The 13,521-nt window shown below is 37.9% G+C and overlaps 1 protein-coding gene across 15 annotated transcripts in view; it reads left to right on the forward strand.

Moving 5' to 3' along the window:
• Nucleotides 1–13,521, forward strand: part of LOC129049645 (RING finger protein 17) — a 119,744-nt gene that overhangs the window by 34,515 nt on the left and 71,708 nt on the right. For all 15 annotated transcript variants that reach the window (XR_008512876.2, XR_008512875.2, XR_008512877.2 and 12 more), the window contains 5 exons: nucleotides 1,307–1,465; nucleotides 4,917–5,106; nucleotides 5,886–6,054; nucleotides 7,890–8,080; nucleotides 9,797–9,938. Coding sequence is in view for 10 of the 15 variants with exons in the window: in XM_054529460.2 (XP_054385435.1) it covers nucleotides 1,307–1,465; nucleotides 4,917–5,106; nucleotides 5,886–6,054; nucleotides 7,890–8,080; nucleotides 9,797–9,938 (851 nt within the window). In the remaining 5 variants the exon portion in view is untranslated. The remainder of the gene's footprint in view (nucleotides 1–1,306; nucleotides 1,466–4,916; nucleotides 5,107–5,885; nucleotides 6,055–7,889; nucleotides 8,081–9,796; nucleotides 9,939–13,521) is intronic.

Here is a 13,521-nt window from a genome sequence, read left to right on the forward strand (position 1 = left end):
ACCTCCTCAGGCTCAAATGATTCTCGTGCCTCAGCCTCCAGAGTAGCTGGAATTATAGGCACGCACCACAATCCTCAGCTAATTTTCGTATTTTTAGTAGAGATGAGGTTTCACCATGTCGGCTAGGCTGGTCTCAAAACTCCTGTCCTCAAGCGATCCTCCCTCCTTGGCCTCCCAAAGTGCTGGGATTATAGGCGTGAACCATCGTGCGCAGCCAGGAATATTTCCAAAATTTATACTTCTCTCAGATGTCACCCCAGTTGTATGTGTTTATCTTTTTACCACACCCTAAATATGGGCATTATTCTTTATATTTTCTGTTGGATAGTTAAAATGATCCATTTGTTCAGTTTCTGTCATCTACCTATACTTGACTATATTCATTTCCACTCCTCCTAGTCTTTGTTTTTTAAACAATTTTACCATGTAAACATTTACCTCATTCAGAAATTAAATATATATTAAAATATTATGTGAAACTTCCCCCCATCCTATTCCCATTCTATTCAGTGTCTCCATCTCTTCCACATTTTCTTTATGCATTTATAAATAAACACAAATTATTTTTCCAAACCTTTCTCCCTCCCTCTCTCTATGTGTGTGTTGCGGGGGGGGGGTCTTTTTTTTTTTTTACACAAAACGTAGCATACCACTGTTTTGTTTTTTGCATTCCTTCCTTAACATTGTACTTTGGAGATCTTTTCATATTAGTGAAGACACTTGGCTTAAGAAAATTTTCTGTCTTTACCTCTACTCACCCCACCAAAAAGCACACACATTCCCCTAAATGCTGCTCAGTACTTTGGCTTTGCCTAGACATTTTTTCACATCTGATTTATAAGACTTGGGAGTCAGAGTGGCTATGAGCTGTATTGGTTCTATAGGTAGAGTATAGATGGAGCTGGCTTTTGTAGGTTATCCTAGAAACCTAATCATTATCAGTAGGGGTTCTGAGTGCCAAATATGTTCATAAAGAAACAACTTTTGTAATACAGTAGAGTTACAGCATATATGTTGACTTTAGAATCTTAACTATCACATGGACTGTGATTTCACTTATTTAGCATATTTTACAAGTATTATGAAGTATTTGCAGTTCAGGTTACTAAAGAATTCATTGTTGAAAGTGATCCATTTGTTTTATCAATCATTTAGGGCTTGGACTACTTCCTGGGGCCTACGTGCAGTATTCCCAGAGTTCACAATGCCATAAGGCATTCTTTTAGAGGCTATTATGGTTGTTCAGCTTTCATGAATTATTTTCTAACTCATGGTTTATTAATGTGGCTTAAATATTTTTATCCAGGTTCTGCAGAGCTAGTTTTTGTAAGCCATGTAATAGATCCTTGCCATTTCTACATTCGGAAGTATTCACAAATAAAAGACGCCAAAGTACTGGAGAAGAAGGTGAATGAATTTTGCAATAGGAGTTCACACCTTGATCCTTCAGACATTTTGGAACTAGGTAATGAAATATTAATCCAAGTTAAAGTATCAAATTTATTTAAATATTATAATAACTTGGCCAACCCACATAAGACTTATAATATAGATTTTTGCTCTAAGTTCATTTGTAGTAAGCATAAAAGTTTTAGGATTATTTAACATAAATTATTTAGGCAAGTTAGCTAAGGATTAAGATGGAATGTTGGTACATTTTTAGAGTGAGATATGTACAGAAACTCCATTATGTAGTAGGGCGAATTGCTTTTAAAACTACAAAACCCATGACAGGTTATATAGCCTATCCCCTTGTCTCCATGAAGAACTGTGCCTCTAAGATGATTCTTCATGTGTAACTCCAGTCTCTTGCTCGCTGTGTGTGAGTGTTGGGGCTAGCATTGAGCACCTGAGATTCAGGAGTCCTGTGGCACCCATTCCCAGCGCCCTACAGAGGATAATTGTAAATTCAGTCAGTCTTTTAATTGTGAGAATATGTGAATTTGCCATGCTTCGGGCTTTTGTTACGAGTATTTTTCTTATAACGTTGACTGAATTTGATTGTACCTTGTAATATGATGAAGCTATGATTCATTTGTATTAATAGAGTATTTTTCTCATTATGTTAGTAGCAATCAATACCTATATATAACTAATACAGAAAGTGTTTTATCTGTCTAGTCTTGATTGATAGTCATTTAAAAGTATGATTAACTCTCAGCTCATCTATGTAGCTTTTCAGAATATCAGAAGAGTAGGATCATCATATACTTTGACAAAAATGAATAGTAATTCTAAAACTTAAAAAATAACATTTATGCCATGTGAGCTGGGAACATTAGGTTGTCAGTATCTAAGAGGAGGGGAATGTAGTACTGAATTCGATTTTTGTGGTTGCAAATAATGTGTCTAAAATGTAATACATGCCAAAAATAGCTTATTTTCAGAAAATGTTCTAAGAAAGCCAAAAAGTTGTGCTTTAAGTTGTTAATGATAATTATGTTGGCAAGGTAAATACAACTGATTAAAACACTCATTCATATTTTGAGAAATTAGTGATAAGGGAAGACATGTGAATTGTTGATTTAGCAGAGAGGAGCGTATCCTCTTGTTCCCTTTTCCTGACTCTGTACTTCATTATGAAGAACAGTAAATGACTTCAGCAGACTTTTATCCATTGAAAGAAAGAATAATTTTATAGAATATATACAGCAGGTCTTCAAATAACATTATCTCATTATAATTTTGATGAGAAAAAATCAATTCCTGGTTTGGGCAAATGTCTGTGTTGAGTTTGCACATTCTCCCCGTGTCTGTGTGGATTTTTTCAGGTACTCTGGTTTCCTCGCACATCCTAAAGATGCGCACGTTAGGTTAATTGGTGTGTCTACATTGTCCCAGTCTGAGTGGCAGGGAGGGAGGGGGGAGAGAGAGAGAGAGAAAGAGAGAGAGTGTGTGTGTGTGTGTGTGTGTGTGTGTGTGCGTGCGTGCGTGCGTGCGTACCCTGCGATGGAATGGTGTTCTGACCGGGTGGGGGTGTGTGTGTGTGCGCGCGCGTGCGTACCCTGCGATGGAATGGTGTTCTGACCAGGGTGTGTGTGTGGGTGTGTGGGGGGGGGTGTGTGTGTGTGTGCGCGCGCGCGTGCGTAGCCTGCGATGGAATGGTGTTCTGACCAGGGGGTGTGTGTGTGTGTGTGTGTGTGTGTGTGCGTGCGTGCGTGCGTGCGTACCCTGCGATGGAATGGTGTTCTGACCAGGGGGTGTGTGTGTGTGTGCACGTGCGTACCCTGCGATGGAATGGTGTTCTGACCAGGGTGTGTGTGTGTGTACCCTGCAATGGAATGGTGTTCTGACCAGGATTGTTTCCTGCCTTGTGCCCTGAGCTGCCTGGATAGGCTTCAGCCACCCTCGACTCTAGAATAAGCGAGTTGGAGAATGAATAAATAAATATATATTATCATAAAATTCATAAAGTATTTGGTAACTATACAAATACATGACAATAAATGATGCAGTACAAAAGCACTCTGTGAATCCACCTTATTTATGATTGTTTTTGAACTGTGGTGCCAGGAGGTACTCCCTACAATTCTCACTTTGCAAGCTGTAATTCTTTGAGTTAACCCACTACCACTATGACTGCCATCACTCACTGATTCACCAAAAATTGAGTAAATATCTTACTTGTTCATCTTTCTTAAATGTACGTTTAGCTCACACTTGTTTCAGTATTTAATATTAGAAGTGTTTGGGGTCTTTATAAGTTTGATGATGTTTTTGTGACCAGAAATACATGTAGAAACTTAACTCTTGTTTATCTCAATTAGCCTATGTGGTAAGATTGGTTTTGTTTTGCCGTTTTGCTTAAAGTCACAGTTTCTAAGAATGTATCAATGACATTAAGTGGGGATTTACTATATTTTAAAACTAAGAATGTTGGTATAGTAGTGTAGCAAAATAAGAGAAGGGTCACTGACAAACTGAAGATCAAACGTTTTGGTAGGACTTAAAAGGCTGCCTATAATGTGCTTTTCAACTATCCTGTTGTTATTAGCATATACAGAGATTACACAGCATCTCTCTGTATATAATCAGTGATCAGAATTTACCAGATTCATTTCCAAAATATGTAGTTTAAATGGGCTCTAAGACTACCTGAGTTCTCCTGCTACTTCTTCTAAGTAGCCATGTGAGTTGGGCTAGATTAGGTTTTCTGCCTAGTTTTCCTCACCTATGATAGAAACACTACCTTCATAGGGTTGTTGTGGGGAGTAAGTGAATTCAAACAAAACACAGAACATTTCTGAGCTCATAGTAAGCATTCACCTGTGGGCCTTTTTGTTTGTTTGTTTGATCTTCTTTTTTCCTGGCTGTTAATTTGTAATCCAACTGGTCCCTACAAAGGTCTTCCTCTACTGCTAAGTCCTTAGTTCATCTTCCCTCTTCTCTGAACACCACTGGGTGCCAATAATTTTGGCATTTCACAGGCTACCTTTCATTGTTTTACTCTCACTCCCCTTTACAAAGAGAAGATAATTGTTTCTTCTCTCATTACAAACTTTAGTATGTGTATGTCAGTAAGTGTACATGTGTACATCACAAACACAGATGGTCTTGCTTGTAAGTACAGTGTAATTATGGTAATTAATTTGCCTGTTTCTCTTCCTTTCTTGAGCTTCTTGATGGCAAGACAGTCTCATTCATCTTTGTTCTTATTGCTCATAAGCAGGTCCTCATTAAGTGACTGCTAACTTAGTATTCTTTGGGTGTTTATCTCCCTATTTAGCTTGTTTCTGTATAACAAACTTTCATAATATGCTGTATTATATCTTTCTCATAGCACTTGAACACAGTACTATATCATTAGTAAATAAATGAATTAAGACTTTTTCCTGGTAGAACTAACGTGTCTGTAAACTTATGAAGTGGCTTTTATTGATAAATGTTGATAATGATTTGTTTCCCTCATTATTTAGGTGCAAGAATATTTGTCAACAGTATTAAAAATGGAATGTGGTGTCGAGGAACTATCACAGAATTAATTCCAATAGAGGGTAAAAATACCAGAAAACCTTGTAGTCCAACCAGATTATTTGTCCATGAAGTTGCACTAATGCAAATATTCATGGTAGATTTTGGAAATTCTGAAGTCCTGATTGTCACAGGGTATGATATTTTATAATATGTATCCTTGGCCTGCTTAGAAACATTTTGGAGGGAGGTGGAGTTAAAGAGTAAAGGAAATTAGAGGTAGAGAGGAGTAATTTGTCATTCTTAACTTCCAAGACATACGTTTTATTATTTTGCTCTACAGTTGTCTTGATAAGTAAAATTTTATCATTTACCAGTACTAATAGATGGAGAGCTTAGAAAAGGAACTCCAAACTTAAGTACTCTTCTTATGTCACTTTAAAGCAGGGAATAATACAGAAACTAATTCTTTTAAATGTAACAGCAACAGATGATTGAGTTAAATTTTTAATCAGACTTCTTTAATTTCATTAATGTTTTTTAAAGTGTCATACTGTCTAACTCACTGTAGCTATTTTAAATGGTTTTCTCTGTATTCTAGGAAAATAATACAAACTGATATGTTTCTGTAGTAAGGACCAGTATTAACCATAGCATGATCACTTAATGGTTATAGCTTTATGAATAAATAGATTTATATGGGGGGAAGTGTCATTATCTCCTTTAAGCTCAAACTGCATGAGTATATGAAAGTGCAAATGTAGCTGAGATTTCTTTCTGTGGAGGAAAACAGTGTCTCTGCTTATAGAAGCTAAACTAAGTCTATATAGTAAGAAAGTATTAATTTGGAATATAACTTTCTAAAAGGTGTAACTTAAGAAAAATTATACTTAGAAATGCATACCTTCTGTGGGGGAAAACAAATTTAAGTTTGAAGCATTATTTTCAATAAATATTACTTGAATTTCTCCTAGAGTTGTTGATACCCATGTGAGACCAGAACACTCTGCTAAGCAGCATATTGCACTAAATGATTTATGTCTGGTTCTAAGGAAATCTGAACCATATATTGAAGGGCTGCTAAAAGACATCCAGCCGTTAGCACAACCATGCTCATTGAAAGACATTGTTCCACAGAATTCAGTAAGTGAGACTTTAATTATTTTTTCCTTCAGAGGCTATTACAATTTTAGCTATGTATTGCTAATTAGATTGCTAAGTATAGGCTCAGGGAACCAGTAATCTTGATAAATACATAGTGCATATTAAACTATTAGTTCTAATAGAAAAGGAAATGAACTTCGGCTTCCACAATTGAAAACATTTTTAATGGGAAATCGAGTTGAATAAGCATATATTAACATAATGATTGGTTAAGTATCCAAGTAAACCAGTAATTTTGGAGTCAACTATACAGAGAAATAAGTTTATGATGTGTGTGTTTCTCTATCATATTTCCATTGCCCTTTATTACCTATTTAATGGCCATATTGCATTCTGCGTTTTGTATTATTTATGAAAATTTATTCTCCAGCAAGATTGTAAACGCTTAAGAGACAGAAATTGTAACAATACATGTTAAGCAGTTGTATTCTTACAAGGTCTATGAGAGCAGAGGAGTCTGTCTTTGCTCATCATTGTATTCCCAGCATTTAGCAGATCACATGCCACATAGAAGGCATTCAACACATACTTGAAATAACAAATAAGTTAATAATAAAAAAAGGAAACACAAAAATAATAGCACTGGGTTTTCTTTAAAATGGTGAGTGTTTGTTTATAATTTTCTCTTTTTTAACTTTTCACATTTTTTACACTGAGTAGATTTTACATTTATAATCATAAAAACTTCAGAAAGCTATTCACTTTTTTTGTTTTTAAGGAATTTCTGGTTTTGACCCTGAAATTTACTTTTGATATGGTACTTAAATGTTCAAAGATCAACATAAAAAGTTTTTTGGCTGGGTTTGGTGGCCCAAGGCTGTAATTCCAGCACTTTGGGAGGCCGAGATGGGAGGATCGCTTGGGCTCAGGAGTTTGAGACCAGCCTGGGCAACATGGTTAGACCCTGTCTACCAAAAACACAAAAATTAGCCTGGCGTGGTAGTGCACCATGAAGGCTGAGGTGGAAGGATCTCTTGAGCTTGGGAGGCAGAGATTGCATGAGCTGAGATTATGCCACTGCACACCAGTCTGCGTGACAGAGTAAGACCCTGTCTCAAAAGAAAAAATTCTTTGCCCAGTGGGTGGATTTTTTTTTTTAAATCACTTAAGTAGCATAAATCTTATGCAGCTAGTAATGGAAGCTAGATTAACTGATCATTGTAAATTTTTAGATTTTATTTTAGGCATACCTATACTTTCAAAATTACCCTTTGAATTTTCATCTAAGTGGAAAATTGAATACTTCTTTAATTTTGAGATCTTTCTTTATAACCTTCATATTAATATTCAAAAGTGAAACTAAATTCTAAAGTAAAACCTTGAGAATATATTTATAAAGTAAAGGTATACACACATTGTACATTCATAAAGACTGCCCCTAAGTTTGTGGCCCTGGCTGTTTCTATTTTTCTTTCTTTTCTTTCTTTTTTTTTTGAGATGGAGTCTTGTTCTGTCGCCCAGGCTGGAGTGCAGTGGCATGATCTCGGCTCACTGCAACCTCTGCCTCCTGGGTTCAAGCAATCCCCTGCCTCAGCCTCCCAAGTAGCTGAGATTAAAGGCACCTGCCACCACGCCCCGCTAATTTTTGTATTTTTTGTAGAGACAGGGTTTCACCATCTTGGCCAGGCTGGTCTTGAACTCCTGACCTTGTGAGTCACCACGCCCGGCCTGCCCTGGCTCTTTCCTAATGTCTGTGGTTGGTTCAGTTTGTTCACAGTTGCGTCTGTGGTTGGTACAAACCTAAATCCAGAACATTGTAACATTAGTAATACTTATAATTACTAATTGCTATGGAATTTTACTTTTTTGCACAGAATGAAGGCTGGGAAGAGGAAGCTAAAGTGGAATTTTTGAAAATGGTAAATAACAAGGCTGTTTCAATGAAAGTTTTTAGAGAAGAAGATGGTGTGCTTATTGTAGATCTGCAAAAACCACCACCGAATAAAATAAGCAGTGATATGCCTGTGTCTCTTAGAGATGCGCTAGTTTTTATGGAACTAGCAAAGTAAGTAACTTATTAAAACTTAAATATTCTTTGAAATTATAGCTATAAATAAGAGTAGCAGATTTTGTCTTTAAAAACCATGTCTCTAAAGTAAACCTTAACATACCTGAAGAAGTGAAAAATATTGCTGTTAGACTTTTCTAAGTACAGTTGTTGTCTGTGAAAACTGAATTCAGATAATTGGATTTAAGAAAATAGGCTGGGCAGGGCAGCTCGCAACTGTAATTCTAGCACTGTGGGTGGCCAAGGAGGGAGGATTCCTTGGGGTCATGAGTTTGAGACCAGCCTGGGCAACATAGCTAGACCTCATCTCTACAACGAAATACAAAAAGAAATTAACCAGGCGTGGTGGCATGCATCTGTAGTTCCAGCTTCTCAGGTCAGGAGCTGAGGTGGGAGGTTTGCTTGAGCCCAGGAGTTCGATCTATGCTCTTGCCACTGTACTTCCAGGTTGGGTGACAGAGTGAGACCCTGTCTGTAAAGAAAAACGAAAATTAGAAAAATTAGAGAAATTAAGGTAGCTCAAAATATAAAGTATGTGTAAATACCTAACATCTTTTGGACTCTTGATAACTTTATAAGCAGCTGTATGCTGGTTTCAATAATTGTAGTTTAACTGTTCCTAAATTTTCCTCAATTTTGTAGCCTTTGGAATGAGTTCATGATCACTACCCTATATTCAATGTATGAATCTAGAATAGATGTTTAAAGTTTCTTTGTCCATCATTTCTTTTTTGTTTGTTTGAGACAGAGTCTTCATCCCATTACCCAGGCTGGAGTGCAGTAGCACAGCCTCAGCTCACTGAAACCTCTGCCTCCCAGGTTCAGGAGATTCTCATGTCTCAGCCTTCCGAGTAGCTGAAATTGCAGGCACACACCACCACTCCCGGCTAATTTTTGTATTTTTAGCAGAGACAGGGTTTCACCGTGTTGGCCAGGCTGGTCTTGAACTCCTGCCCACCTTGGCCTTCCAAAGTGCTGGGATTACAGGCGTGAGCCACAGTGCCTAGGCTGTCCATCATTTCTGATGACTTAAGTAACCATAGAGGTAGTCAAAGATTCTAATTTTTACACTGGGTGATTGGGAATGGAACCCAAGCAGGTTCCATTCTAGAAAAATACAAGTAGTCTTGGATCTGGAAGGAGCCACAGAGACCCTTCAGCTGACACAGACCACAGATATCAATGTAACACAAAAAATAGAAGCAGCTTTGAATCTAAGTACGACATGAAAGCCTAGCTCTAAAGTTTTGAGACTTGATATCTTATTTAACCTGGTTTGATAATTGAAGACAACACCAAGAAATGTTAGAAGAAAGAAATTGGAAGATGAGTGCTTTTGGTAAATAAGTCAGTACATGTACAAGTCCTTCCTTTAGATCAAGTCACTGAGAGAAAAGAGACTAAGAAAATGGCTTGGCCAGGTAGGGTGACTTACACTTGTATCCCAGCACTTTGGGAGGCCAAGGCAGTAGGATCGCCTGAGCCCAGGAGTTCAGGGTCAACCTGGGCAATGTAGGGAGACCCTGTCTCTACAAAAATTAGCCAGGTGTGGTGGTATGCCCCTGTGATCCCAGCTACTTGGGAGGCTGAGGTGGGAGGATTGCTTGAGCCCAGGAGGGTAGAGGCTGCAGTGAGCCATGATAGCACCACTGCACTCCAGCCTGGGTGACAGGGTGAGACCCTGCTTACGCTTTTCATTATGCTTTTAATTAGGTTTAAGTCACAATCACTAAGAAGTCACTTTGAAAAAAATACTACTTTTCACTATCATCCACCTATTTTGCCTAAAGAAATGACAGATGTTTCAGTAACGGTTTGTCATATAAATAGTCCTGGAGATTTCTATCTTCAGTTGGTAAGTATATAATGTGTTTTTGAAATGAAGTTTTTAAAAAAATTTTAATTAGACATGTATAACAAGAATGAGTATCTACCGTCAATTTTAGTTAGAGCAAACATACCACTGTTAACCTTCTATACATTTAAATTTCTTAGTAGTTGCAACTTCAAACAAGTTTACATGATTTATCATAAATTAAAAGAACAATGAAGGATAATTAATGTATAAATGTTTCTTGCTACCTTCTGAAATCTGGAGACTAGGAAAGCATATAGAGTTAACAATAGAAATATAATGATAAAATAAATTTTTTTCTAACCTGTACCTCTGAAAATTTACCGATTATTATTAGGTGTTTTCTGAATTTGAACACCAAAGTAGACACAGATAAAAGGCATTTCGTATTGAACTTTGGATGTGTGACTGATGTGTTTAGATAATAACAATAATAGTTCATCCTTATTGATTTCTGGGTGCTTTATATGATTTAACCCATAAGGCCCTTAAGACTTTAAGTGAATTAACTCATTAATCTTTGCAACAATCCTGTGAGAAAGACACTGTTGTCTCCATTTGAATGTGGAGACCCTAACCACAGAGATGAAGCATCTTGCCCAAGATCACACAGCTCTGAAAGGGTAGAACCAGGATTGACCAAGCTTCAGAACTTGTCATCTCAAGCACTGCACCACACTGTAGTGGCTCCTCAAATGAGTTGTGGAAGCTGTTTATCTAAGTTAGGATTTGCGTTTATTTCTTTTGTTGGTTTTTTACAGTGTCTTTTATGGTAAAATATACATAATATAATTTTATAGTTTTTAATAATTGTTCAGTATACCATTCAGTGCCATTAAGGCCATTAAGTTTGTGCATCCATTTCCAGAGCTTTTTATTTGTCTCAAACAAAAGCCCTGTACCTGTTAAACAATCACATAACCATTTCTTCTCCCCTAGTCCCTGATAAACTGCTGTTCTACTTTCTGTCTCTGTGAAATTGCCTATTCTAGGTACCTCTTAAGTGAAATCATATACAATGTTTCCTTTTGTATCTGGCTTCTTTCACTTCAACTTAATGTTTTCAAGGTTCCTATTATGTAGGATGTATCAGAATTTCATTCCTTTATATGGCTGAATAATATTCCATGTATGGGTATACTACATTTTGTTTATCCGTTCATCTGTTGATGGCCATTTGGATTGTTTCCACCTTTTGACCTATGTGAATAATGCTGCTATGGACACTGGCATGAAAGTATCCATTTGGGTCTCTGCTTTCCGTTCCTCTGGTATGTATAATACCTAGGAATGATTGCTGGATTACATGGTAATTTTATGTTTAACTTTTTGGGGGAACTGCCGAACTGTTTTCTACAGCAGCTGCAGTTTTACATTCTTACCAGCAATCCACAAGGTTCCAATTTCTCCACACCCTCATGAACACTTGTTTTTTTTTTCTTTTTTAAATAACATTCTTTTTTTTATTATTATACTTTAAGTTCTGGGATACATGTGCAGAACATGCAGGTTTGTTACATAGGTATACATGTGCCATGGTGGTTTGCTGCACCCATCCCCATCACCTACATTAGGTATTTCTCCTAATGCTGTCCCTCCCCTTGTCCCCACCCCACAACAGGCCCCAGTGTGTGATGTTCCCCTCCCTGTGTCCTTGTGTTCTCATTGTTTAACTCCCACTTATGACTGAGAACATGCAGTGTTTGGTTTTCTGTTCCTGTGTTAGTTTGCTGAGAATGTCCCTGCAAAGGATGTGACTCATCCTTTTTTATGTCTGCATAGTATTCGATGGTGTATATGTGCCATATTTTCTTTATCCAGTCTATCATTGATGGGCATTTGGGTTGGTTCCAAGTCTTTGCTATTGTGAATAGTGCTGCAGTAAACATACCTGTGTAAGTGTCTTTATAGTAGAATGATTTCTAATCCTTTGGGTATATACCCAGTAATGGGATTGCTGGGTCAAATGGATTTCTGGTTCTAGATCCTTGAGGAATTGCCACACTGGTTGAACTAATTTACACTCCCACCAACAGTGTGAAAGCATTCCTATTTCTCCACATCCTCTCTAGCATCTGATTGCCATTCTGACTGGTGTGAGACGGTATCTCATTGTGGTTTTGATTTGCACTTCTCTGATGACCAGTGATGATGAGCATGTTTTTCATATGTTTGTTGGTCGCATCAATGTCTTCTTTTGAATAATAGTGTTCTTTTTTTTTTTTTTTTTTTTTAGAGACGCAGTCTCGCTCTGTCGCCCAGGCTGGAGTGCAGTGGCACGATCTTGGCTCACTGCAAGCTCCGCCTCCTGGGTTCACGCCATTCTCCTGTCTCAGCCTCCCAAGTAGCTGGGACTACAGGCGCCCGCCACCACACCCAGCTAATTTTTTGTATTTTTTAGCAGAGACGGGGTTTCTCCATGTTAGCCAGGATGGTCTTGATCTCCTAACTTCGTGACCCATCCGCCTCGGCCTCCGAAAGTGCTGGGATTACAGGCATGAGCCACCGTGCCCGGCCAATAGCATTCCTAATAAGTGTAAAGTGGTATCACTTTGTGATTTTGATCTGCATTTCCCTAATGGCCAGTGATCTGAACATCTTTACATGTCCTTATTTATTGGCCATTTGTGTATCTTTGAAGAAATAGCCATTCCAGTCATTTATCCGTTTATTTTTTTAAATTTTTAAAACTTTTTATTTGTTGTTTTTTGTTTTTTAAACACAGGGCTTCACTCTGTTGCCCAGGCTAGAATGCAGTGGCATGATTGTAAGCTCACTGCAGCCTCAATCTCCTAGGCTCAAGGGATCCTCTAGCCTCAGCCTCCCATATTGCTAGTACTACAGGCACATACCACCACACCTGGCTAATTATTATTTTGTAGACACAGGGTCTTGTTAGGTAACCCAGGCTGGCCTTGAACTCCTGGGCTAGAGTGATCCTCCCACCTTGGCCTCCCAAAGTGCTGGTATTACAAGCATGATTCACCATGCCCAAACCTTTGTCCACTTTTTTAATTGGGTTGTTTATTTTGTTGTTGGATTGTAGGAGTTTTCATGTGTTCTAGATACTAAATTCTTATGAGATATATGACTTACAAATGCAGTTGATCATTGAACAAGTGGTAGTGGTGGATACCAACCCCTGTGTAGTCAAATATCTGCGTGTAACTACTTTTTTTTTTCTTTTCTTGGGACAAGGTCCAGCACTGTTGCTTAGGCTGGAGTGCAGTGGCAAGATCATAGCTTACTGCAGCCTGAAACTCCTGGACTGAAGTGGTCTCCTGTCTCAGCCTCCCAAGTAGCTAGAACTGCAGGCATGCACCACAGCTCGCTAATTTTTTTTTTTTTTTTTTTTTAGAGACAGGGTCTTGCTATGTTGCCCGCGTTGGTTTTGAACTCCTGGTCTCAAACAGTCCTCCTGCCTCAGCCTCCCAAAGTGCTGAGATTACAGGCATGAGCCTTGACACTCAGTCTGCGTTTAACTTTTGATTTCCACAAAACTTAACTACTAATAGCCTGCTGTTGATTAGAAGCCTTAATAATATATAAACAGCTAACATATATTTTGTATATATATTCAATA

Source organism: Pongo abelii, chromosome 14, assembly GCF_028885655.2.
Source record: "Pongo abelii isolate AG06213 chromosome 14, NHGRI_mPonAbe1-v2.0_pri, whole genome shotgun sequence".
NCBI classification, from domain to species: Eukaryota; Metazoa; Chordata; class Mammalia; order Primates; family Hominidae; genus Pongo; species Pongo abelii.